Source organism: Setaria viridis, chromosome 7 (genome assembly GCF_005286985.2).
Source record: "Setaria viridis chromosome 7, Setaria_viridis_v4.0, whole genome shotgun sequence".
NCBI classification, from domain to species: domain Eukaryota; kingdom Viridiplantae; phylum Streptophyta; class Magnoliopsida; order Poales; family Poaceae; genus Setaria; species Setaria viridis.
In genome coordinates, this window is record NC_048269.2 from 20,871,618 (window position 1) to 20,896,228 (window position 24,611).

General features: G+C 43.2%; 1 protein-coding gene across 1 annotated transcript; it reads right to left on the reverse strand.

Moving 5' to 3' along the window:
- Positions 1–4,612: 4,612 nt before the first annotated feature.
- Positions 4,613–6,785, reverse strand: LOC117865627 (uncharacterized). Its single transcript, XM_072295064.1, has 4 exons — positions 6,442–6,785; positions 5,707–5,811; positions 4,964–5,499; positions 4,613–4,850 (listed from the first exon to the last, which is right to left on the reverse strand). Exons 1-4 carry the CDS (start codon positions 6,558–6,560, stop codon positions 4,768–4,770), a joined length of 843 nt encoding a protein of 280 aa, XP_072151165.1. The 5' UTR covers positions 6,561–6,785; the 3' UTR covers positions 4,613–4,767.
- Between the last annotated feature and the right edge of the window lie 17,826 nt (positions 6,786–24,611).

Sequence of the window (24,611 nt, forward strand, 5' to 3'; positions counted from 1 at the left end):
ATATTACTACATCCAGAATTTGCAAGCGACCTTCAGCTGACTTGTGCAGAACTGAACTATGTTCGACAGACAACCATGCAAGAGTTGCATTGAACAATATTTTCATTTGATCCTATTTTAGAAACCGGTCTTGAAATACGCCATCTTCTGTCAAGAATATGATGAAACTGGCTTTAGCTGATAAAAGGGTAGGCAATAGAAACATCTTACATGTAAGGCAATGTGCAAACAATCCTGCAGCCTCTGAAAATGCCTATGCATATAGAATTTCTGATCAGATCTGTCAAAATTGATATATTTTTTAATGAAAATAGGAAGAGAAATCTGAAAAATAATATATTGTGGGTGTTGCTCCATCGTACATGCAAGGGCTAATTTTAAACATGTTGGAGAGAGGAAATCACAAAGAAGTAATAGTATGGTTGTTTATTTTTGCAGAACCTAGCAGCCCCGTGAAATAGGTATGTGTATGAAGTCAGGATACATCTGTCATAGCTATGATTAAAATTAGATAGCACCAACCATACGGAATGGGAAACCAAATTCATATATTGTAATAAGAGATTAAGAAAGACACTTCCTTGCAACTCTCTCAATCCTATGCAACCAACTGCGTACCTAGCTGTAAGGCCCATAAATATTCTGATTCACAAAGGTTCAATTTTGCTGACTACGGCATGAGAAACTCAAATGGTAAGTGTAGTTTAGTAAATACGCAATGCAATTTCACAGTTGTCAACATCTATCATGATATTGTTGACATTTTTTCTAGCCAACACACCGAATTGTGCTAGATCATGTGCGATGGAACTTCACCTCGCGAGGCTCCTGCCTCTGACCGGTCAGACCGAGTTGCACAAGGGCAACGCGAAAACCTACGTTCACCACCCTGGGAGGGACCCCATCAGGGATGATGCACCTAGGGTTACTCTGAGATCAGCAGACCACTCAGAACGTCCTAAACCGCCGTCGAGACAAAGGAGGGGAGAAAAGGGGTTGGAAAGAAGATAAATGTTTTATTCGATTGGGTGTTAGCCTCAATCGGCCACGTCCCTTTATATTTATAGGGTGGGGAGGTCTTGCCCCGCAAAAAAATCCTGTTACAAACCTTAATCTAATAGGACTCCTCAATTCTACTCAGACTAGAGTTGGACCAGTCGGACTGGTTGGTCTTGCCAGACCGGCTATAGGATCCAAGACCGGTCAGACCGCCTGGAGGAACCGGTCTGATCGATTGGTCCCATCCTGATCGGCTTGCTACCAATTTTAGGCTCCAACATATGCCTCCTGTTTTTGGTAAAGCATTGCGTACCAGAAAACAAAAATAAGCCTAAGGGTGATGTTCCTTACATAATCCACCGGCCATTCATTCTAAGGGCGATATTTGAAGATACCAGCCATGTTACATCAAGCATCTTGCCAAACACTTGGATAATACTTCCTCAAGTGCCTACCATTGAGAGCTCTAGGCAACTATTGTCCTTGCAAAGTTTCCACCATATAGTAATTCCTAAAAAGCACCATCACAATCTTGTATGGTCCCTCCCAACTTGGAGACCACTTGCCAAACTTGTTGCTCTTGTCCCTATAGGTGAATTGTCTTCCAAATCAGATCATTAACCTGAAAAGATTTAGTTTTACCTTCTTGTTATATGCTCTAGCAACTCGAATTTTGTCCTTCTCAATCTCCTTCAAAGCCTCCAATCACTTGTCGATCAGCTCATCAACATTGTCCATCATCAAGGCATGATAAGTATCAACATCAAGATTATTTTGCTTAGCCAACCTATATGCATCTAGATTCACCTCAACCGGCAAAACGGCTTCTTGACCATAGACAAGCTCAAAAGGAGTAACTTTAGTCGCACCATGTTTAGCAATACGATGAGCCCATAAAGCTTTAGATAATACCTCATGCCACCTTCTAGGATTTTCTTCTATCTTCTTCTTGATGAGCTTAATCAAAATCTTGTTGCTAGACTCGGCTTGGCCATTAGCTTGAGCATAATATGGAGATGAATTGAGCAATTTAATACCATAGGATTCAACAAACTGACGCACCTCTTTGGATATGAATGAAGTCCCTTGATCCATTGTTAAAGTTTGTGGAATGCCAAACCTATGCACAATATGTTCTCTAACAAACTCAGTCACCTTCCAATGCGTCATATTCTTGAGGGGAATTGCTTCGGTCCACTTGGTGAAATAATCAGTAGCCACTATCACAAAAATATGCCCTTTCGATGAAGGAGGATTAATTTTACCAACAAAGTCCAATCACCATCCTCGAAAAGGCCACGGTTTAATAATAGGATACATCAACACAACAGGTACCATCTGGACATCCCCAAACTTTTGACACTCTCCACATCCTTTGTAGTAGCGAAACAATCGGCTATTATATTAGGCCAATAAAAGCAAGCATGCCTAAGACAGCCACTTCATCTTAGAAGCTGACTGATGTGTACCACAAATCCCTTCATGGACCTCTCCCATAGCCACTCTGGCCTGATTAGAATCCAACCACTTTAAAAGAAAATCCTCTGCAGTCCGACGATATAATTCACCATCAACTAAAGTGAACTTGAAAGCCCACTGTCGGACTTTTCTATCAATTGAGCACCTGGGATTCTGTAAATAATCAATAAGAGGTTTCCTCCAATCATCCACTTTGTCCTCAATGGATTTAGAACACTCAATGGCCGAAGTAGGATTTTCAGCAGACACCGGTCAGACTGGTTTCCTGGGCGGTCAGACCGGTCGGAGAGAGCGGTTGGACCAGCTCCCCCAGGGCATAACCCTCGACTTTCTTTCACGAAAATTTCTTTTCTGAACATCATAGACGCTTGTTGTGCCAGAGCATTAGCCCTTGGATTCTCTTCTCTTGGTACATGATAAATAGCAAATTCATCCAAGCAAGATATGATATCTAAGCATTTATCAAGATAAGCATTTTAAAACCCATCCAGACATTTGCATACCTTGAAAACCTGCTGTACACCAGTAGAGAATCACCATTAGCTTCTACATGTTTCACTCCCATAATAAGCAAAATTTCTAACCCAAACAAGAGACCTTCATATTCGGTTTGGTTATTAGTGCACTTATAATCCAACCTATAGATATTGTATTTTTATCAGGGAGGGGATGACAGTAAATTAATAGTAGGGTTGTAGCTTATCAGAGTGGTGGCAGCAAGACAATCCGGCCCAAGTACAGCCCAAGTACTTTTTAAACATTTGCCACTTCGCCTGAACGTCCAACCCAATTCGGCCCAATAGTACATAGGCAGCACATATACATGTTTTTTATACAAATATAAGACATGATTCGTCCCAGTCTCCCAGATAGCATTTTAAGGTTTAGAGCCTGATTGGTTTGATGCTAAAATTTTGGCATGCCAGAGTTTTGTCAAGCCAAAAGTTAGGCAAAAAAATTGCCAACATTTGGTAGGATGAATGGGAGACATGAGCAAAATTTGGTAGCCAACCAAATAGTGGCCAAAACTTTAGCATGCCAATATTTTGGCATCAAACCAATTAGGCCCTTAGTGCCTTAGTTTTATTTTTTTCCCTTTCCTTTGATTGCATTTCCTTCTCAAAATTTTTCTCTTTTTATGCTTTTATTTTAATTTATTTGTTTTTTCATTCTATTCTATTTTCTAGTATATTTCTATATGTTCGCATAATTTGTCTTGAATTTTCTTGTGGCTCAGTTGAAGTATAAAAAGTGTCTTAGTTGATTTTTTCCATGATGTTTTTTGGATTATTCCCATTTCATAATAAATTTTGTTGTTCTATAAACTGAATTAGATTGTTCTTTTATCATTTTTTGGATTGCTCATATTAATTATGTATAATTTTTTTTGTTCTACTAGTGTTTACAATTTTTTTCATATGTGTATTTTTGCATGAGTTCGTATACTAATTGTTCCTGGTGTATAAAATTTTGTCCATGGGTGTTCATGATGCATTTCATGCACATATTTTTTGGTTCCACGAGTTCGTACACTAATACTTCCTAGTGTACATATTTTTGTTCCATATAAATAAATTTTTGTTTCACGAGTGTTTATGGTTTGTTACAAGTATATATATTTGTTATTTCACAAATTTGTATACTAATTATTTCTGGTGTATATAAGCGAGGATCGTAAATTAACATCTATAGTACCAAACATATTTTATGATGTTTTTAAAGAACATTATTAGATGCTATACATGTTGGCTTTTCCTATAAACTTGGTCAGAGTTAGAGTAGTTTAGCTTAGAATAAAACTGAAATAAACTATAATTTGCAATGGAGGGAGAGTATAGGTGGACTAATTTTGTTAGTTTCTGATTTGAACGAACTTTTCTCCTTTACAATTCGTGCAACGTGCTTAATGTCCCTGACTTGAGCATCACAATATGCTCAAGGCTTAGTCTCTTGCTGGGAAGTGGGAACTGGTTGTCGGTAGCTATCTAATGCTAATTTTGTTTTCTCCATCATGAAATGTCCGGATTAAACTACAATAACGGCCATAAACACAGGAATAGTAATCTTAAGGAGAACAATAAATATCGACCATCACTTGTGGAAAAACCATAGGGAAAGATTGAAAATCTTGTAATGATGAAAGTTAATATTTTATTTTGATTTTCAATCATGAATTACATTACATGATATATATCACAATGGAACTCCACCTTCAGCTTTCGCATTCAGAAAGAAAAACGAAGAGCTCCACCTTCTGCCGCTCCAGAAATGCCCCTTAGTTATTTCCAATTAGAAAGTTACACCCTCCACTTCAATTCCCATGCCCAGGTTAGCAAGTGCACTTCCATCAGGCTTCCGTGAAAACGAACTCCCTGATCATAAGAATGTTGACTCTAGTTAATATTCGTTTAATCCATATAATATAAATACGTACACACATTAATCATTTCAGCAAAGGATCGTAGTCGTTGTAACTATATATTACCAGAAAATTGCACATTATCGCCGAGCTGCAAATGGTCGTCTAAATCATATGTGGACGTGTCCCAGTCCCATGTCAAGATGTCATCGTCGTCGTCTACCCATGGTGGCGTCGGCGACGAAGACGATTCGATGATCGGAAACGACGATGAGGACCACGACGTTGTGGGCGGCCGCAGGACGCTCGAAGGGAAGGCATGCTGCTGGCTGCTGTTCGAAAAATGAAGGTTCATCGTCAAGAACGGGCTCGGAGATTGATGGTATTGCTGCCGCTCTTCTTGCAGCTGTATCCGCGTGTCACGGTGATGGTGGCCGCCGGCGCTTCTGCTGGAGGCACCAAAGCTGAGCACCAGCCCGCCGCCGCATGCTGGCGGCTCGTCCTCGGACTCGACACCGGGGGTTGGGACGGGTGCCGCGTTGCAGGTGTGCTCGTACATGTAGGTCACCTCGAATACTGGCGGGTCGTCGTGGGTCACCTGCTGCACCAGCTTGGAGGCCTGGCAGTGCCTATCTTCGCGGTAAGAACATCTGAAATATAGCCTGCAGTGACATTCCAGTGACAAATGACAATTACATGCATGTATGAGGAGACAAGCATATTTGAAGTTCAACTGCAAACATTATATTGATGCAGCATAAAAAAAGAACGGTGCTTGATGAGAAAGTTAATTAGCTAGCTCTAACTGGTGTCACCTATTTGGCACAAAAAGGCTAAGATGATATGGTAATTAACAGTAAGTAAAATACCTCGGATAGGGAGCGTCCTTGATGACCTTCTGGCCGTACTTTCTCCATAAGTGGCCATCAAAATACGGCGTGAGCGTATGTTTGATCCATGTATGCTTATCCTTCCTGCAGCAGTATTCCAGAATTATGTGGATCAGATTCAGAGAAAGCATAGACCGGCCATGTAGCTCGCTTTGTATTAACATAAATTACTTTGGGCAAAATTATATCATGATACACACATATTTTAGCTTCTCCTAAAGCCCATGACGTGTAGTTCACTCTGGCATGCACTCATCAATTTCGATATATATGAATATGATTGACAATTGATCGCTTTCGGACGTCATTGTTTTTGTCATTTTCTTTAGCAAGGAGGCCAGCATAAAGTCCAAAGTACATGATTCAAATCTAGCAACAACCTACTAGTATATATCATCATCAATTTCTGATATTTGTACTGTTATTATGTCCCTTTTCTTTATTTGTCCAAATCTTCCCTAGATTGGATAGGATCGAGGAAGGCAGAAATGCCTTCATATATAGTTGTTGCATCTTGACAGATTCGGTAAAGGAACAAGAGGCAGCTAAACGTGGGACGCAGATATAACGCAAATCAATCAGAATGGACATTTCAGGTTCTGAATATGCAGAATCATCTTACGCAAAAGGACCAACAGAAAGTACTACAGATTCTTTGTAGCCAAGAGCTCAGAAGATACTACAGTTTCGTTATATGCATGTAGACCTACATACCTTCTCTTCCGGCCATCGCGCGGCGCAGGCTCCGGCGTAGAGAGGCCAAAGACGACGCCTCCTTGGCCGTAGGGTTGGCTGGGCTGCTGCTTCCTCTTCAGGCGCGGCGGCAATGCCATTCTTTCCAATTAATCTGTCTATAGGCTCTATCGATCAACTGCACCATGCAAGGCGATCGAGAGGGTAGGGAAGGAGCGAGGTGAGTGAGAAAACGGAGAAAGATTAAGCAGAAGCTACCTGCTATGACGCTCTCACCGGCCGGAGAGGGGGCTTAAATGCCGCGGAGCTCAACGGCGCACACATTGCAGACACGTTCGCCGCAGATTGTTTATGACTCCGATTTGTTGCCTAGCGAAGGGAGAGGCGCGTCGCCGGGTCTTTTGATATATTGGCTTGAACGTTTGCAGATGCTACCCCCTTGCAGGTGCATGCACCTGCCACCTCACCCCAATTGCACTTGAATCATGTGCTTAATTGTATATGCAGCCTCGAGATGGGATCGGGAACCCCAGGCTAGCTTCCTTGCGCCCTGGCTCTTGCAAGTATGAACTCTATACTTAAGTCCACACTTCTGTTCTTTCAAATTTGTTTCGTGTTTTTGGAAATTTTTACTTGGGATTTCTCTAGTACACTCTGATTGTAACATGCTTTGTTGCTTTAGGAGCGTACGGTAGGTGAGGTGCCACAGATGTCTATGTCTAAAGGAGGATCGGATATACAGTTACGTCAGATGTTTTAAAAAATGCAGTCAAATTTCAGAAGATGACAGTAGGCAAACAAGTTGATCAGAGTGGGAGTATAATACGAAGTCCAGGGCAGTGGAGGTTATCAATACCGAGGAGACACACCCCCACGTTGTTTCTTTCGGCAGTATTTTAGCAGCATTATATTTTTTGCTGCAAGTTGCATGATCAGAGGTTAGATGTGCTTGCTTCTTACAGTATTTACCTTAGAGTTGCCAAAAATGACAGGATCAATATAATATATGATCAGAGATGGTTTAATTACGATGCGCATGCACGCAGACCCTTTCTATGTCGGCCCCAAGTGTATGTATTGTTATGGAGGTGGCTGTTTCGTTTCAAATTGTAGATCATTTTAGTTTTTCTAAATGCATAGTTTTTATTATGCACCTAGATATATTAGATGTCTATAAATACTATCGAGAAAAGCAAAATGAGACTTACAAACGGAGGGAGTAACTAATTATAGACGATACCAGTGAGCTTGTCATCTGCAACCTAGCTTGTAGCAGATCAGAGTGATCCCAGCAAGTAAATTGGTTCGGAGTCAACACACCAGACTATCGCTAATATTGGATTTCCGCAGCTTGCAAACGAGATCTGTGGCAGGCGGCGGCCCGGGCTTTGGACGGTCAATCGATTCTTGGAACCGCGATGATGAGGTGATTGTTGCCTTGCGATTTGAGAAAGAGTAAAATACATCAGTGGTCGATGATGTCATTTAGATTCACGAATTCTGAAAAAGTATTTTTGGATCCACGAACTCTGAAAAAGTATTTTTAGGTCCGTAAACTTTTTAAGTCGTTCACCGCAGATCCATCACTACTGGAAAATTGAGCATTGGTCCAAGCCCTTAGTACCGGTTGGTTTTCGACACGGTACTAATGTGAGCATTAGTACCGGGTCTAACGGCTGAGCCTCCCGTGACCCACTTTAGTACCGGTTGGGAGCTTCAACCGGTACTAATGGATTTCTTCTGGACGAGGTAAAAATGAGGGCAATTCAAGAACAACTCGGTGAGTTTCTTCTGGACGAGGTAGTAAATCCAACGAGACAGTTCCATAATAATGGATCAAATCAGCATCATCGTCAGGACTCAGGTTCAGAATAGTTGATCTAAATGTTGAACTTCAAGTGTTGATGCAATGTAATATTATTCATAAATGTGAATGCAGAAGATGTCTATATATATATAATATTATATCAAATGTAATATTATAGATAAATATAACTTTATATATATATATATATTAGTGTGGCGGAACCGCCCAACTTAAGCTGGTTTAAGTGCACCTAATCGCTGTCGGAACAACAATTATCCGAAACGCACCTAAAACAGCCTAAGTCCGGTAGTCCGTCGAGTGTCCCTAGGACTCCTCGAAGGATCCACGACGTGTCTCATAGCCATACATCAGGATAATATCCGCGATGGGATAATATCAACAAACATTACATTTTTACATACATATAAAAGGTATGAGTTATTACAGGACATAGGTTGAAACAAACTTAGTGATGCAGTGTTAGACAGGGTCCTAAGATTTAAATATAAACAGTTCAGGAGAAGATGCGCAGGTAAAACTTTTTCTCTAGGGTATTGTGAGACTCAGGTCAATACCCTAGGGCTTCGGGGTCTCCTCCTCCGTAGACTCCTGTGGAGCTTCTGAAAGATAGCCACAAGGGGAAAAACCCTGAGTACGGGGTACTCAGCAAGTCTTACCCGACTAACCAATATAATAATTTTTTTTTTGGAATGCATGCCAGCTTTTGGGTGTGTTCGGCTAACATAACTTTTGCCGAAAAAGCTTACTACGAGTTGTCACACCCGATTTTAAGGACAAAATCGAGTGCATTAAATACATGTGCGCCAGGATCAAGTTACACACATGTACGACAATAGTGAATAACAAAGACAGTGCTAAATCGAATAAAGAGAGTATTAACCATTATTACATGACCGAATGTCTCAAATAAACCACAAAGTCTAATTATTACGCAGCGGAAATCCAAAGACGACGACGACTCCACAGGCAGCTGACTGAAGAAACGTACGCCTAGAACTTCTCAAAGTCGTGTAGATACTCCTCTTCCCAATTAGCTTCGTATGAACAGCGGTTTTGCAAGGGTGAGTACACTTATGGTTGGTACTCAACAAGTCGTGGGGAATAGTGTAGTGTAAGGCAAACCAAGGTATGGCTAAGGCATAAATAGCATTCGCTTTTAATTAAGTTGGTCAAGTTTTATTAGCAATTAACTAAGTATAAGCTCATACCACCCGAAATTAGACATGAACATAAATAAAGTAAACAACATATGCATGTAATGATAACAAATTAAATCCATCTTCCGATAATATTATCATGTGAGGGTCCAGGCCGCTCTTAACCGTGAGCACGGCTGATCGATCAGTTTAACACTTTGCAGAGGTGGCACATCTTTACCCACAAGTCGCGTAAAAGTTCAAAAGAACTTTGGACCCAACCATGCGGTGTTTGCAAGGCACCATACCACACTTCCGAGGTGTGATTGCATAGGGACGCTACGAGGCCTTTACAAAGATTCATTAGTCAGTGGTAACCCGCTAAGGTTTCGGTGTCTGGCGTGCACCACCCATCCCAGGTAAAATGCAACGACTCAGTCCCCCCTCTTGCCTCATCACGAGTAAGATCACCCCAGACTAAGGTTTCTAATTAATCAGCCAAGACCAGAGCCATTTAGTCTTGTGGTAGCACTGTTTTCCTGGGTGGTTCTCCATGTTCCGATTAACAAATAATGATCTTGTCTTAATGAAAGGTATAACAGAAGTAAAGCAAGATTAAGCATTGTGTGAAGTTAAACCACCATGTACCAAGTAAGCACTAAGCATGAGCTACCCAACATAAAGTAAACCGGTTGATCAAGGCAAAGGTAAATCAATCTAGGTGAACCTTAATTGGGACCCATCAATTTAATCTTAACATGTGCATAGCATAAATGTTGAGTACGAGAAAGTAAAGGTGTATAGGACAAAAAGGTAGTGATCAAGGACACGACTTGCCTTCTTGGCCTTGCTCCTGCTGTTCGTACTCCTCGAAGGCTTGATCTGCAACTCCCTCGAACTGCGGGGCGTCTACACGCGTCACACGAGCACATACAAGCAAACATGGGCAAAAAGTAAGAAAACAGTACCCCAAACATAGGTAAATAGAGAAAACAAGCTTGAAAGTTGATCTACGCTTTAAAACGAACACGTGGATATAAAGAACGCGAAAAACGGAGTTAAGATGCAAAAGATATGATTAAAACAAAATCCAGGGACTTTTCTGTGAGAAAAACAAAACTTTTAGGGCCTATCCGCGAAAACCGAGGGCTTATACGTAATTACGCGTATAAACCGAAGGTCTGACGCGTAAAAACTCAAACCCGGACGACGGGTTGATTTCTGGAAAGCTCAAGGTTTAAACCGAAAAGTGCGAGGGTAGATCTGTAAATATTTTTCAACGCGATCTGGACCGCGGGTTGATTTGCGGAAAAGGCGGGGGCTTAAGAGCAAAAGTGGCGCGGCGCGGCATAGTTGACCGGTACGCGGCCGGATTGACCCGCGATCGACCGTCGGATCGAGATCGGACGACCACGGTCGACGATGACTCGCGGCGGCGGCGGAAAAGAAATGGCCGGCGGCGGCGAGCAACGGCGCGCGACGGCGAGCGGCGGCGGGTCGCCGGAGTTGGCCGAAATAACGCCATGGGCATCCGTTTCGCGCGCGGAAGGCACCAAAAGAAAGAGGGGAACACAGCGAACTTATTTTGGGGGTCCTTGGCGACCGGAGCTCACCGGTGGCGGTGCTTGACGGCGGGGAAGAGGCGGCGGCGCTGGAGCTTTGGGGGCGCTAGGGTTTCGGGTGCCGCGGGCGCTGGTGTTGGCGGAGGAGACCGGGAGGTGGCGGCGGCTTTTATAGGGGCTTGGAGATAGGGCGCCCCGGGTTTAAACCCCCCCCGAAGGATTCAGAGCGGAGGGAGTCCGAGGCGGAGACGGCGGCGCGGCGGTTGCGGGAGGAGTCCCGGCCGGAGGTAGGAGACGATGGTGGGCCCCACCTGTCGGCAGCCGCGGGCGAAGGCGGGCTGGCGCAGCTGTTGGGCTGGCGCACGGTGCGCGGGCCGCGCGGAGGAGCGGACGGGTGGAGCAGGCCGAGCGGAGCTGGGCCGGCAGAAGAAAAGAGGAGGAGGGTGAAGCGGCGGGGAGCAGGGCCGCGCGGAAGAAAAAGAAAGGAGGCCGGCGGAGCGCTTCGCGGGCCGGAGAGGAGAGCGAGCTGGGCCGGCCAGGAGAAAAAGAGAAGGGGCCGGCGGAGCTGCGGTTCGGCTGGGCCGGAAGAAAGAAGAAAGAAGAAGGAGAGATGCGGCCCAGGTGGAGGAGAAGAAAAGAAAGAGAAAGAGAAAAAGGAAATGGTTTTGGAAATTTGAATATAAATTTGGAAATTCAAAATTTGATTCAAACTCAAGCAATCAAAATAAATGCACCAGCATGAATGCACAAATAATTCCTATGATGAATTAATTAAATTAAAGAAAATGAATTTAAATGCCTAGAATTTAAATGACATCCTACTTTGAGCAAATTTTAATGAATTTGAATTATTCAAATTTTGGGTGTTACAAATCCTTCCCCCCTTAAGAAGAATCTCATCCTCGAGATTCGGAAGATCGTGCAAAGAGATGGGGAAATTCCTTCTGTAACTCGTCCTCTCTTTCCCAAGTTGCCTCGTCCTCTGTATGGTGACTCCACTGAACCTTGCACATTCTGATCGTCCGATTCCTTGTAACCCTTTCCAAGGTATCCAAAATCTTAATGGGGTATTCCGTGTAAGTGAGATCATCCTGAACATTCAATTCCTCCATTGGCAACTGTTCCTCGGGAACTCTGAGGCACTTCTTAAGCTGTGAGATGTGGAATACGTCGTGTACATCCGACAACTGATTAGGCAACTCCAATCGATAGGCTACCTGTCCCACTCGCTCAAGAATCTTGAACGGACCGATGAATCGAGGTGACAACTTCCCTTTGACCTTAAATCTGCGCATACCCCTGATGGGCGATACCTTGAGATACACATAATCACCTACCTCAAAGGTCAATTCTCTTCTCCTGGTGTCAGCATAACTCTTCTGTCGAGACTGAGCAGTCCTCAAGTTTTCTCGGATGATCTGGACCTGTCTTTCTGCCTCTTGTATAATTTCTGGCCCGAATAACTGACTCTCTCCTGTTTCACTCCAATAAAGGGGTGTTCGGCACTTTCTACCATACAAAGCCTCAAATGGTGACATTTTGAGACTAGCTTGATAACTGTTATTGTAGGAGAATTCTGCATAAGGTAAACTCTTGTCCCAACTACCTCCATGCTTTAATGCACACGGTCTTAACATATCCTCCAATATTTGATTTGTTCTCTCGGTCTGTCCATCTGTCTGAGGATGATAAGCGGAACTGAAATTCAACCTTGTACCTAAAGATTCATGCAATTTCTGCCAGAAGCGTGACGTGAACTGAGTACCTCGGTCGGACACGATCTTCTTAGGCACACCATGTAAACACACAATCCTTGCCATATACAACTCTGCTAGCTTGGATCCGGTGTAAGTAGTCCTTACCGGTATGAAATGAGCTACTTTGGTCAATCGATCCACTATGACCCATATAGAGTCATACCCATCTCGGGTGCGAGGCAAACCCACAATGAAATCCATCCCAATTTCTTCCCACTTCCATTCCGGCACCTTCAATGGCTAAAGTAACCCAGCTGGCCTCTGATGTTCAGCCTTGACCTTTTGACATATGTCGCAAATGGCTACATGTGCAGCTACATCTTTCTTCATTCCGGGCCACCAATACTTCTGCTTAAGATCTTGATACATCTTGGTACTTCCGGGGTGGATGGAATAGGCTGAATCGTGAGCTTCTTTCAAGATCATCTCTCGGAGATTTCCCACATCGGGTACCCAAATCCTTCCTTTGACCCATAAGGTTCCCTGAGAGTCTTCCGTGAAGTCAGTGGCTCTTCCTTCCTTTACCATCTCCTTTGTTTCCTTGACCTTGGCATCCTCAAGCTGTCCTGCCCGTATCTCTTGCTCTAGTGTTGACTCCACTTCCATCGTTGCTCCCTCAGTATGCGCAACGACGCTCAAGTTGAGCCTCTCAAATTCTTTCATCAACTCGTCAGGTAGCTGGAAGGCTAAGGCTAAGTTAGCATGACCCTTCCGACTCAAAGCGTCTGCAACCAGATTAGCCTTATCAGGGTGATAGTGAATCTCCAGATCATAGTCATTGATAAGCTCTAACCATCGTCGCTGTCTCAGATTAAGGTCCTTCTGAGTGAAGATATACTTGAGACTCTTGTGATCAGTATAGATCTGACACTTAGTCCCCAGAATGTAGTGTCTCCAAATCTTCAAGGCATGAACCACTGCGGCTAACTCCAAATCATGAGTCGGGTAATTCTGCTCATGTTTCCTCAATTGCCTAGAAGCATAGGCGATCACATGACCTTCCTGCATCAGAACACAGCCTAAACCCTGTCGAGACGCATCACAATATATGTCGAACCCTTTATGCAGATCTGGCATTACCAATACTGGAGCTGTGGTCAACCTCTTCTTCAGTTCCTCAAAACTGGCCTGACATGCCTCTGTCCATTTGAATTCCCTTCCTTTTTCTAGTAGCGTAGTGAGGGGCTTCACTATCTTGGAGAATCCTTCAATGAACCTGCGGTAATAGCCTGCAAGTCCGAGAAAACTCCTAATCTCGGTTACGGTCTGCGGCGGATTCCACTTCAAGACATCCCTAACCTTGCCTGGATCCACTGAAATTCCACCATCGGAGATTATATGACCAAGAAAAGAGACCTCCTTCAACCAAAACTCACACTTGCTGAATTTCGCATACAACTGATGCTCCCTCAACTTCTGAAGCACTAACCTCAAGTGTTCTTCATGTTCTTCCTCACTCTTGGAGTAAATCATGATATCATCAATGAACACCACAACGAACTTATCCAGGTACTCCATAAATACCTTATTCATCAGATACATGAAGTAAGCTGGAGCATTTGTCAGCCCGAACGACATTACCGTGTACTCGAAGAGACCATATCTGGAAGTAAAAGCGGTCTTGGGTATGTCGGACGGCCTGATCTTCATCTGATGATAACCCGATCGCAAATCGATCTTGGAGAATACCTTGGCTCCTCTCATCTGATCGAACAAATCTTCAATGCGAGGCAATGGGTACTTGTTCTTGACGGTCACCTCGTTCAGTGCTCTATAATCCACATACATCCTCTGAGTACCGTCCTTCTTTGGCACAAAGATAACCGGTGCTCCCCATGGTGATGAACTAGGCCGAATAAACTATTTTGCTGATAATTCCTCTAGTTGTTGTTTCAATTCTTTTAATTGCTCAACAGACATTCTATAAGGACGTTTGGAGATAGGTGCAGTGCCAGGTAAAAGATCAATAGCAAATTCAATTTCGCGGTCAGGTGGCATACCTGGTAAATCGTCAGGGAACACATCCGGGTAGTCACACACCACTTTGATATCTTCCAAAGATCTTCCAGCCAACTGATTAACGGCGCAATCTGCTGCTGAAGGTATAGTAGCTACAAACTCCACTTTCTCTCCACCAGGACCTGTTAGCAGAACTGTCCTCTTGGCACACTGAATCATTGCATCAAAAGCGGCTAACCATCTCATTCCCAGAATTACATCGATCCCACCGGACTCAAGGATGATAAGATCAGCCGGAAACTCTATACCCATTATCCTCAGTTTAACTTGTGGACAGATGTATTGAGCCTTCATTGACCCCCAGGTGAACTCACTAGCATATGACGCCTCATGGTATGCATGGGTAAATTATGCTTTGCTACATAGTGACTAGTGACAAAAGAATGCGATGCTCCAGAGTCAAATAAAACTGATGCGGGGGCAGAGTTGACAAAGAACATACCGAGCACTACATCTGGAGCCTCCCGAGCAGTCTCGGCTTCCACGTGATTCACCTTGCCACGAACAAAGCTTTGCTGCCCCTGATTGCCTTGTGGGGTCTGGTTCCCGTTCCTCGGTTGCTGCATCTGATTCTGCCGAGGAGCACTGCTGTTCTGCACAGGGGTAGCTGGCCCACCTCTCTTAGGACAAGAGCTGGCATAGTGACCAACATCAGCTAGTTAACACTACTGCCACCTGTGACTCTTGTTTTTATTATTTTAAAATAGAGTCTCAGTTTTTAAAAGGTAATATCTGTTGATTATCCCAACCTACGGCTCTGATACCAGCTGTGGCGGAACCGCCCAACTTAAGCTGGTTTAAGTGCGCCTAATCGCTGTCGGAACAGCAATTATCCGAAACGCACCTAAAACAGCCTAAGTCCGGTAGTCCGTCGAGTGTCCCTAGGACTCCTCGAAGGATCCACGACGTGTCTCATAGCCATACATCAGGATAATATCCGCGATGGGATAATATCAACAAACATTACATTTTTACATACATATAAAAGGTACGAGTTATTACAGGACATAGGTTGAAACAAACTTAGTGCTGCAGTGTTAGACAGGGTCCTAAGATTTAAATATAAACAGTTCAGGAGAAGATGCGTAGGTAAAACTTTTTCTCTAGGGTATTGTGAGACTCAGGTCAATACCCTAGGGCTTCGGGGTCTCCTCCTCCGTAGACTCCTGTGGAGCTTCTGAAAGATAGCCACAAGGGGAAAAACCCTGAGTACGGGGTACTCAGCAAGTCTTACCCGACTAACCAATATAATAATTTTTTTTTTGGAATGCATGCCAGCTTTTGGGTGTGTTCGGCTAACATAACTTTTGCCGAAAAAGCTTACTACGAGTAATGCCTTAGTTTTATCTTTTATTTGGGTTAAGTCATTATCTAACCATTCTAAATGATAACAGAAAGTAAAAACAACCATAGTTGTTAAGTCATACATCAATATCAACCAAAGGTATATATATGGCATGAATTGATACTACGATGCTCAACAGTGATCAAGTGCATTCATAACCGAGAATTGCGGCGATCCGGATCTAATTACATCCTGCAGGAGAATACCCTGATCACCAGTGTTATACGACTGTCCAGATCGTATCTAACAACCTCTCGATTAATAAAATCAATGATTAGGAATACGACTACCCGGACCCAGGGATGCACCCCCACATGGGACCCCACGTCTAGCCCGATCACCATGTGAGTTTTCAGGCTACACCCCTGCCAATCTCCAGCACGTCAAGCGCGGGTACGAAGTATTCCTGATCATAGAGTTTACTAACCTACTGGGCTTTACTGGTCCCATACCCAGTAAGTGATCAGATGCTTATCACTTGATCAAAGGTTAAGACAACGAATCGGGCCTTAACCAAATTAATCTTGCAGACAGAACTACACCTCTAGTTTCTGTCCGCGTTCAACTTTCCAAGTTATCCTTCATAAGCAACATGTATGACTCAAAAGTTTTCCTTAAGGTTGGTGAACCAAGCATGTAAGCAAGTAAGCAATTCTAGACTTGGGTATCTTCTAAGGTTTGAACAAGTGGCAAAGATGTCCTTAAAACAAGGCATGATCATACACAAGAATAGGTTTCAAGCAACTCCTAGACTTAGTGCATACATATAGCAAATAACCGATAATTGGACACATGAAATAACGACTCCAAAATAGATAGCTATAAATGCACCGGGGCTTGCCTTGTTCGTTAAAAAGATTAGTATTCTCTGACGGGCAGGCTTCACAGGGGACTAACTCAAAAACTTCTTCGGACTCCGAAGGTCCTTCTGAAAATTCCCAATATTCTCCTTCTGGTGCTTCGGGATCTATAGCATAACACATGCAGGAGTTAGAAATGCAAAATTTTGAATAAAAGACTATACAACTTTCCTTCATGATAAAGTTGCAAGCCAACAAGGACTATACAACCTATCACGATAAAGTTGTAAGCCAACACACAAAAACCCAAAAAGATTAACCCACAATTTTATTTTTCTTATTTAACCCTCCTTATAGCTTTTTCTTTTATCTTTAGAAAAAGTTATAATTATTTTCTAACTTGAAAATCTAATTTCTTATGATTTAAGGATAATTTGTGATTAATAAAATATTATTCATATTTTATACATTTTATAAATATTAAGTATCTATTTAATTACCTTAAAAGGAAGGCATTAAATAAATACCCGAATTTTTATTATTTTTCTAGGGTGTAAAAATTTTAATGCATAAAGGAAAATAAAATAAGCCTAACAAAATTGGTTTCACTAATTTTGGACACTCCTAGAAATTTCTGTGATTAAAATGGTGTAAAACGGGCTTAAACTAATTACTTTACTAAAGGAAATCTAATTTTCCCGAAAAACACCCGGCTAAACTTTTCTCACCCAGCCCCACTCTACCCTCTCTCACGCGCACTGGACCCCACGACGCGGACCCACCTATCCCTATTCCTTTCTACCCGCCGGCCCCCTTCTCCCTCTGACGGGCCCCGTGGGCCGATTCTCTTTTCCTTTCCCTTTCTCTGGCCCGCCACCGGCCCACGGCCTACTCTCTCTTTTCTTCTTCTCCCGCAAGATCGGCCTGCTAGCTGCTCTGGGCCCCCGGCCTTTTTCTTTTCCGGCTGACCGCGCCAGCTCCCTGGGCCTCCGACGCGCCGGCCCAGCAACCGCCCGTGCCCCGGCCTCCTTCACCCCTCCGCCTCTCTGCCGTGTGGGCCTGCTGCTCCAGGCTTCGTCTTCCTCCCGCCAAAACACGCGCGCAACAGGGGGCGGCGCGACTCGCCGGCCGGCGCCCCAACGGCGGCGAAGCTAGACAAGGACGGCACCCCTACACCTTCACGCACCCGTGCGCGGCAACAGCTCCTCGGGAGATGGCCGGAGCCATCCCCTCCACGGCGACGGGCGGCGACTCCTTCGGCCGGTCGTGACTACTCACGACGACGGCACCACCTACTCAAACAACTACCCTTACACCATCCTAGGACCCTAAGGTCTTGCCTACATCTACTGAAGAAGGAAGGGAAGCAGCGCAAGGTGGTGCTCACTGTGAGCGGGCGGCGCGACGACGGCGGGCAGAAACAACGGCGAGCACGGTTACTCCGGCATGGATGTTGGACAACAACTAGTCTGGGGTGTGGCTGGGGTGTCTGTGGAGGAGTGGGCGAGAGGAATCGACGGGAGGTGAGACGTGGCGGTGGAATTTTGCTCGGCGGCGGTGCTTGACAGAGGAGGTGCTGGCGGCGGTAAAAAGGACGGCGGTGAAGACGGCGGCGCGGGAGCGGTAGATATTCAAGCGTTCACCGTGCGCATGGGCGACACCGTGGCCTACCCGTAGGCTTATGTGGTGAGGAGGTGGCCTAGCTAAGCGCGCTGGCAAGCGACCGACGACGACGGCGGCGACACGTCCTGCTGCTCTATCACCGCTCCTCCTTTTCTTCTTCTAACGCCCGTGATCTTCAGAGCTTCACCGCGGCCGATTCCCAATCCGACGGTGCACATGTGTCTTAACCAAAGTTGCAGATAAACTCGAACTCTCCAACTTTTATTTTGGCTCTACCCCGAGATAAACATCAAACCGGATGAATTTTTGGAAGTGTTGCTCGGGTTTGTCTGAATATTGACTGAATACAAAAATTCAGTTCGTCAGTTACTGACAGTGGTGTCGATCTCACTTGGTGAACCAATTCAATGGCCCAATTCTTGTTCTTTCAGTCCAACTTCTTCCTAAAAGTGTTCTACAACATCCCAAGGTTCCATTTTGCTCATGAACAAGTACCCCTTTTGATCTACATTTCTCTGAATTCAAGTCCAAAGTTGACACTATGCGGCTGGTTTCAGACTTAACCAATTTCAGTGATGTCTCTTGCAGTGACAAAGTGCTGACTTTGAGCTACAATTCGAAATTGTTCCCTTCCATATTCCTGGCCAACAACACCCAATTCTTGTAGTCCAAGGTTCATACTTCAATATGGTATAGTTGTCCTGGTGCACTTATTTGAAAAATTCTCCAGAAATCAATTTCCAAAATGGACTCTGAGGCTGTTTTTCTGAAATTCTATTTTCAGATGATGAACAGTAAACTCAGTTTTCCTTTTTCTTTCTTTGATTCCTCTGAGATATTTAGCACCATTTTAGTCCCAAATTTTTGATCCTTAAGTTCTAATCACTCTTACACTTGTATTCCATATTTTTGCCGAATTTTTCTGAATTTCAAATTTAAAATTCAAATTTCGGCCAAATTTGATCCGAATTTGATTTTTCGGCCAATTTCTTTTTCTTTTCCAATTAATTTGCTTTTAATTTTCCAAAGTCACTTAGATGACTAACTTGGCAGCTGTTACAATTAGCGTATTAGTACTAGTATATGTAAAGGAAACAAATACTAATATAGAATAAAGAAATAGAAAAGAAAATGATAAAAGAAACAGAAAAGAAAAAAGACTTTTAGTACGGGTTGTTTATGCCAACTGGTAATAAATTAGCCTTGGCCACGCGCGACATGGCAGCCAATTTAGTATCGCTTGATATAAATAACCAGTACTAAAGGCTCCCTTTAGTACCGATTATTTGACCTGATATTAAAGACCCCCTTAGTACCGAAGTAGCATACCGGTTGCACAATCAGTATTAAACGGAGTTAGAAACCGGTACTGAAGGCGCTTTCAGTGCATACTCCTCCACATACGTGTGCAACTAGCAATGACGTGATAGCTGACTCGACATCTCTTGTCTCATCCCTTTCTTAGCTTCCTCGTTCTCACACATTTTATCGAGCAGGTTGTGGGTGTTATGCTCGCACGCACATTGCCAGCGGCCAAGTGGCGAGACTCCACGGCAGCGTCGATGGCTTTGCTTGATGCTCGACCGTCTCCGACCTTGCCACAAGACTAGGGTACCGGCGGACGAAGCCCCGTGCTGACGACCTCATGGCTCCTGGTGATGCCTGGCCCACGGCAGTCAGCTGCTAGAGCCTCTCCTCCAACTCTGCGTTGCAACAGCGGGAGTGCTCGAGCTCGGCCTCTACAGCGTGGTGGCGTACGGCGGTCACAAAAGTTGGCTCCAACTATATAATATGGACACAATATCGTTATTATTTTTTTTTGAATAAATTTAGAAAAAAAATACATGAGTGCTTTTGACGAGTCAGTTATTCGAATTATTAACCTAGATGAACATGCTGCACCACGTAGAACCAAACTAACTAAAGAACGTCTGCTTCGCTCTAGTCATGATGCCATATCGGTTTTGTCGTGAAAGCCTTGTACGTCGCCCCAAATGCCCTCGTCTGTGGAGTAGAATGGTCAATGTGTACCTACTTCCCCATTTTAAATTGTAGGTCGTTTTAGATTTTTTAAATTCATAGATATTATTATGCATCTAGGTATGCACTATATCTAGGTGCATAGCAAAAACTATGCACCTAGAAAAGCTAAAACAATTTACAATTTGGAACGGAGAAAGTACATGCCAGCCTTCTTTCACTAAGCTACTATATCCGACCCAGGATCAAATCCTATCTCCCTAGTCCCAAACAAATTCAAGAGGAAATAAAAGTTAGTATTGCGCAAGTATGTAGCTATCTGTTCGTAAAAAAAAAAGTATGTAGCTATCTGATTCAGGTAATTAGATACATGCCAACTGTTGTATGTGGCTGCTCGAAATTTTAAAGTATGCACGTAGATCGCACGATGATATTGTTTTAGTATTATATGTCAAAACTCAGATACGTCCAATCTGGCTGACATATGTGAGAACATATTTTGAGGACTTCTTTTCTAGGGTTGAAAGGTATATATAGGACGTTGGGAACGGCTATACTATGCTAACGCAAACGAAGCTTTTTCTATAATTGAACTAGTACTTCTTACTTCCTCCGTCCCAAATTATAGGTCGTTTTGACTTTATTAGATTCATAAACTTTATTATGCACTTAGACATACACTATGTCTAGATGCTAATAATATTTATGTATCTAGAAAAGTCAAAACGACCTATAATTTGGAACGGAGGGAGTACCTATCAAAGTTCTTAAATTTTGGCCATTAATATATACAGAATAAATAATTTGACAATATAAGATAGATGTTAGTAGATTCACCATGAAAAATAGTTCCAAGATATTTATTATCTTGGTTTGAGATGTGATATTTTCATACATATTGCTAGTCAAAGTTTCACCATATAAACCACATCGGTGTCCTAAATGACATGTATTTCCAATTGGAGATAGCACCATCTTCTTATTAGGGTAATCACCATCACCTAATCTAAAAGAACATGTGCCAACGAGTGAAAAAAATAATCAACAACCTCTTTCAAGTGAAAGCCCCACTAGGGCGTTTGTTTAGATAAACACATACCTCAATATTGTGGAAAAATGAACTAATTTTCACCTCAATCCCTTCCTTGTTCTGAAACAAAGCCTGGAGGGGACCTGTAATTATTAGTGGATGGAGAGGAGAGTTTTATGATACACTAATTACCATACGTATATAGGGTATAAAGCTCGGGAATCTTTAGACCAACATAGTTATATATAACCAACGTATATATATCAAAGAGCGAGGATAAATATTTATTTTATGTATTCTTCTTTAGTCGACTCATAGTCTTATGGATATAGATGAACCCTATAGATCTCTCTCCAATTCGCTTCGAAAGTCCTTATTATAAGGGGATGTTTGGGAGCACTTATAAGGTGGAGTGTCAGATACAGATGATAAGTATACTTGCATACAGTTTCGCGTTAGCCACCATCACGCGTTTATATTTGTTTAGATAGATTCCAAGAATTAGTAGGAAGTAATAATATCAATTCCTATAACCTTTTTTTTTCTAAGAAAAATCTGATCTCATCCACGACCATGAGACTCCATTGAAGGTTTGACCCTTCGAACTGACAGGCTTGGTAGGAGAGCAGCTAGCATCAGGGAGCCCTGAGCTGCAGCCAAAGAGGATGAGGACACAAAGACGAGGGCCAGAGCGTCATCTTATTAGTTTGGACTGAGATGATCAGTCTAATCTTGATGCTTACTTAGCTTTTTATATCATCAGATGGGATGGCAACGCCAGTAAAATAATGCAACTAACTAATTAGCTAAACTTTTGCGCTGAGCACTTGACGCGGGCATCTTCTTTCCTAGCATCTTCTTTTTTTTTATAAGAGACAGATCATAATCTAAGGAATCCGCACGAGTTTTTTTGGAGCATGCAACGGCACCAAGGGCATCATGCATTAACCTTAAACTAATTTGGATGCATGCCTTGACCCACTAGGGGAGAAGTATCTATCCAGATCTCATTTAAGATTGTTTCTGGTAATGCACGTACTGATTGAGATCGAGGTTGACGCAGAGCATGCAAGTTACGGCGCGGATCCAGCGGCTCAAGAATCCAGACGCGAGTGAATGTTCGCATGGGTCCTCGACGTTGCGGACGCTGTTTGGGTACGCGGTGTGCGTTTTCACACACTTGGAAGGACATTGGTAGATTTCAAGCCTCCTTTACTCGCAGAATAACCAGAGTAAAGATCGACCTGAAGCATTCCACTCGCAGAATAACCAGAGTAAAGATCGACCTGAAGCGTTCCATGCAGTTTTGAATTGAAGATAAAATCCCTTTGAAGATCAAATCATTGTATGCCATCTAAATGCTCCAACACATGATGATAATTATTTATATAAAGAATGGCACCTGTAACTGGGTTTTGAAGTTGGAGAGAACCTTATAAGGTTCTATGTCAGTATTGATGAAAAGCTCCAAGTTTATCCAACATTCTTGGACAAAAGAACATCCAAGAAGTAAATGATAGAGTTTCCTCTCCTCCAGACACACATAGGATACAGTCATAGGAAGGCAAGACCATGTTCTTCCTTTTCAATATGTTTCGTGTACTAAGTCGGTCCTTAAGCACTAGGACTTCCAGAGCCAAAAGAAAACCAGGCGAACGTGCCTTTGCCAAGTCAAATGTTTATACACTTTTTGCGAAGAGAACATACCATATCCCCGAATGTATGTCCAAACATCTAGTTCACCAATGAGATGCAAACTTTCCAAGTCATCAGCTAGAACAGCAAACTGATCTGTGGCCATGCCTGAGAGGGGTAGATGAAAAAGTTGGTTCAACTCTGAAATTTCCTGACTTTTACTAATTGTGATGTGTTGTTTCTTCGTGAAGGAGAATAATTGAGGGAAAGCTTGGCAAGGAACTCTTCCATTCCAAAGATCATTCCAAAGAGAACAGGTCTTCCCGTCTTGAATTATTACTATCGCTAATCCTTTATATTTATCGAGAAGTTTAAGGACATCCTTCCACCAAAAGAATCCCTTTTTAACATGATTAGCTAGATGACCGTTGCTGTAATATTTTTCCCAAACTAGCTGGACCCGAAGAATGTCAACCCTATTAAAGAATTTGTGGAGATTCTTCAACATCATAGCTTTATTTTGTGTCTACAAATTAATAACCCCAAGGCCCCCTCTTGTTTTGGTAGGCAAACCATCTCCCATGCCGTTTTTAGTGGTATTCTATTATTTATATCTGACAATCTCCATAGACAATGTTTCCTCCATTTGTCCACTCTCTTATATACACTTTTATGTAACAAGAACGTGCTCGTATAGAACATGGGCAGATATGTAAACACCGAGTTAGTCAATTTTATGTTTTTCTTGTGAGGCCCAAAACTCAGCATCAGCATCGGTGCAAAGGAGAAAGACGACCGCATCCGCTCGTGGGCCGTCGTTAAGGCGATAGAAAGGAAAATATCCATCCCTTCAGCGATACTCTCTGGGCGCGCTTTGCATCCCCTGGCCAACAACGGTGGCATTCAGGCTTCGACGATTTATTTATGGGCCAGTGGGCTGAGAGCCTGAGCTACTGATAGGCCGCGCACTCGCCTGGTCTGCGTATGACTTTGACTGAACCGAACCACAACGCCTGTCAGCCCATTAGGGCCCATGCAACCACTTTCTGTTCCTTTTCTCAATTTTATTCCTAATTCTACGCTCCCTATGACTTTTTTTACAATTTTTATTCTCTCACGCACTCAAGAATTGAAAAATGAAACACTTGACAATTCTTAAAATCTAATTCCCCAATTGCAGAGACATAACGCAACGTCCTCAAAAGTTATTGTGCGTGTTCAATATTTTGTAAGTCATTTCGTTGAATAGAGTGTATCTGAACGTGCACCCTTTGAAACATAATTTACTGTCGCAAAAACTGATATTGCTGGAGGGTGTCAAATGTCGTTTGAGGGCCAGCATGCTGTTGAGGCGGCTTGAAAGTAAGGCAAAGCGGCGCCATGGCAGCCGAAGGAGCTGCGAGGGGCGCCGCAAGCCCGCAATGGTACTTTCGTCGGTGCACAAGAGCCACGGACAGAGAAGAAAGGCCAAACGTC

Coding starts and splice junctions, on each gene's coding strand:
- LOC117865627 (XM_072295064.1), bottom strand. CDS start 6,560: ATGGCATTGCCGCCGCGCCTGAAGAGGAAGCAGCAGCCCAGCCAACCC. Junction 5,500..5,706: donor AAGGACGCTCCCTATCCGAG/GTATTTTACTTA, acceptor ATGTCACTGCAG/GCTATATTTCAGATGTTCTT. Junction 4,851..4,963: donor CGATAATGTGCAATTTTCTG/GTAATATATAGT, acceptor TCTTATGATCAG/GGAGTTCGTTTTCACGGAAG.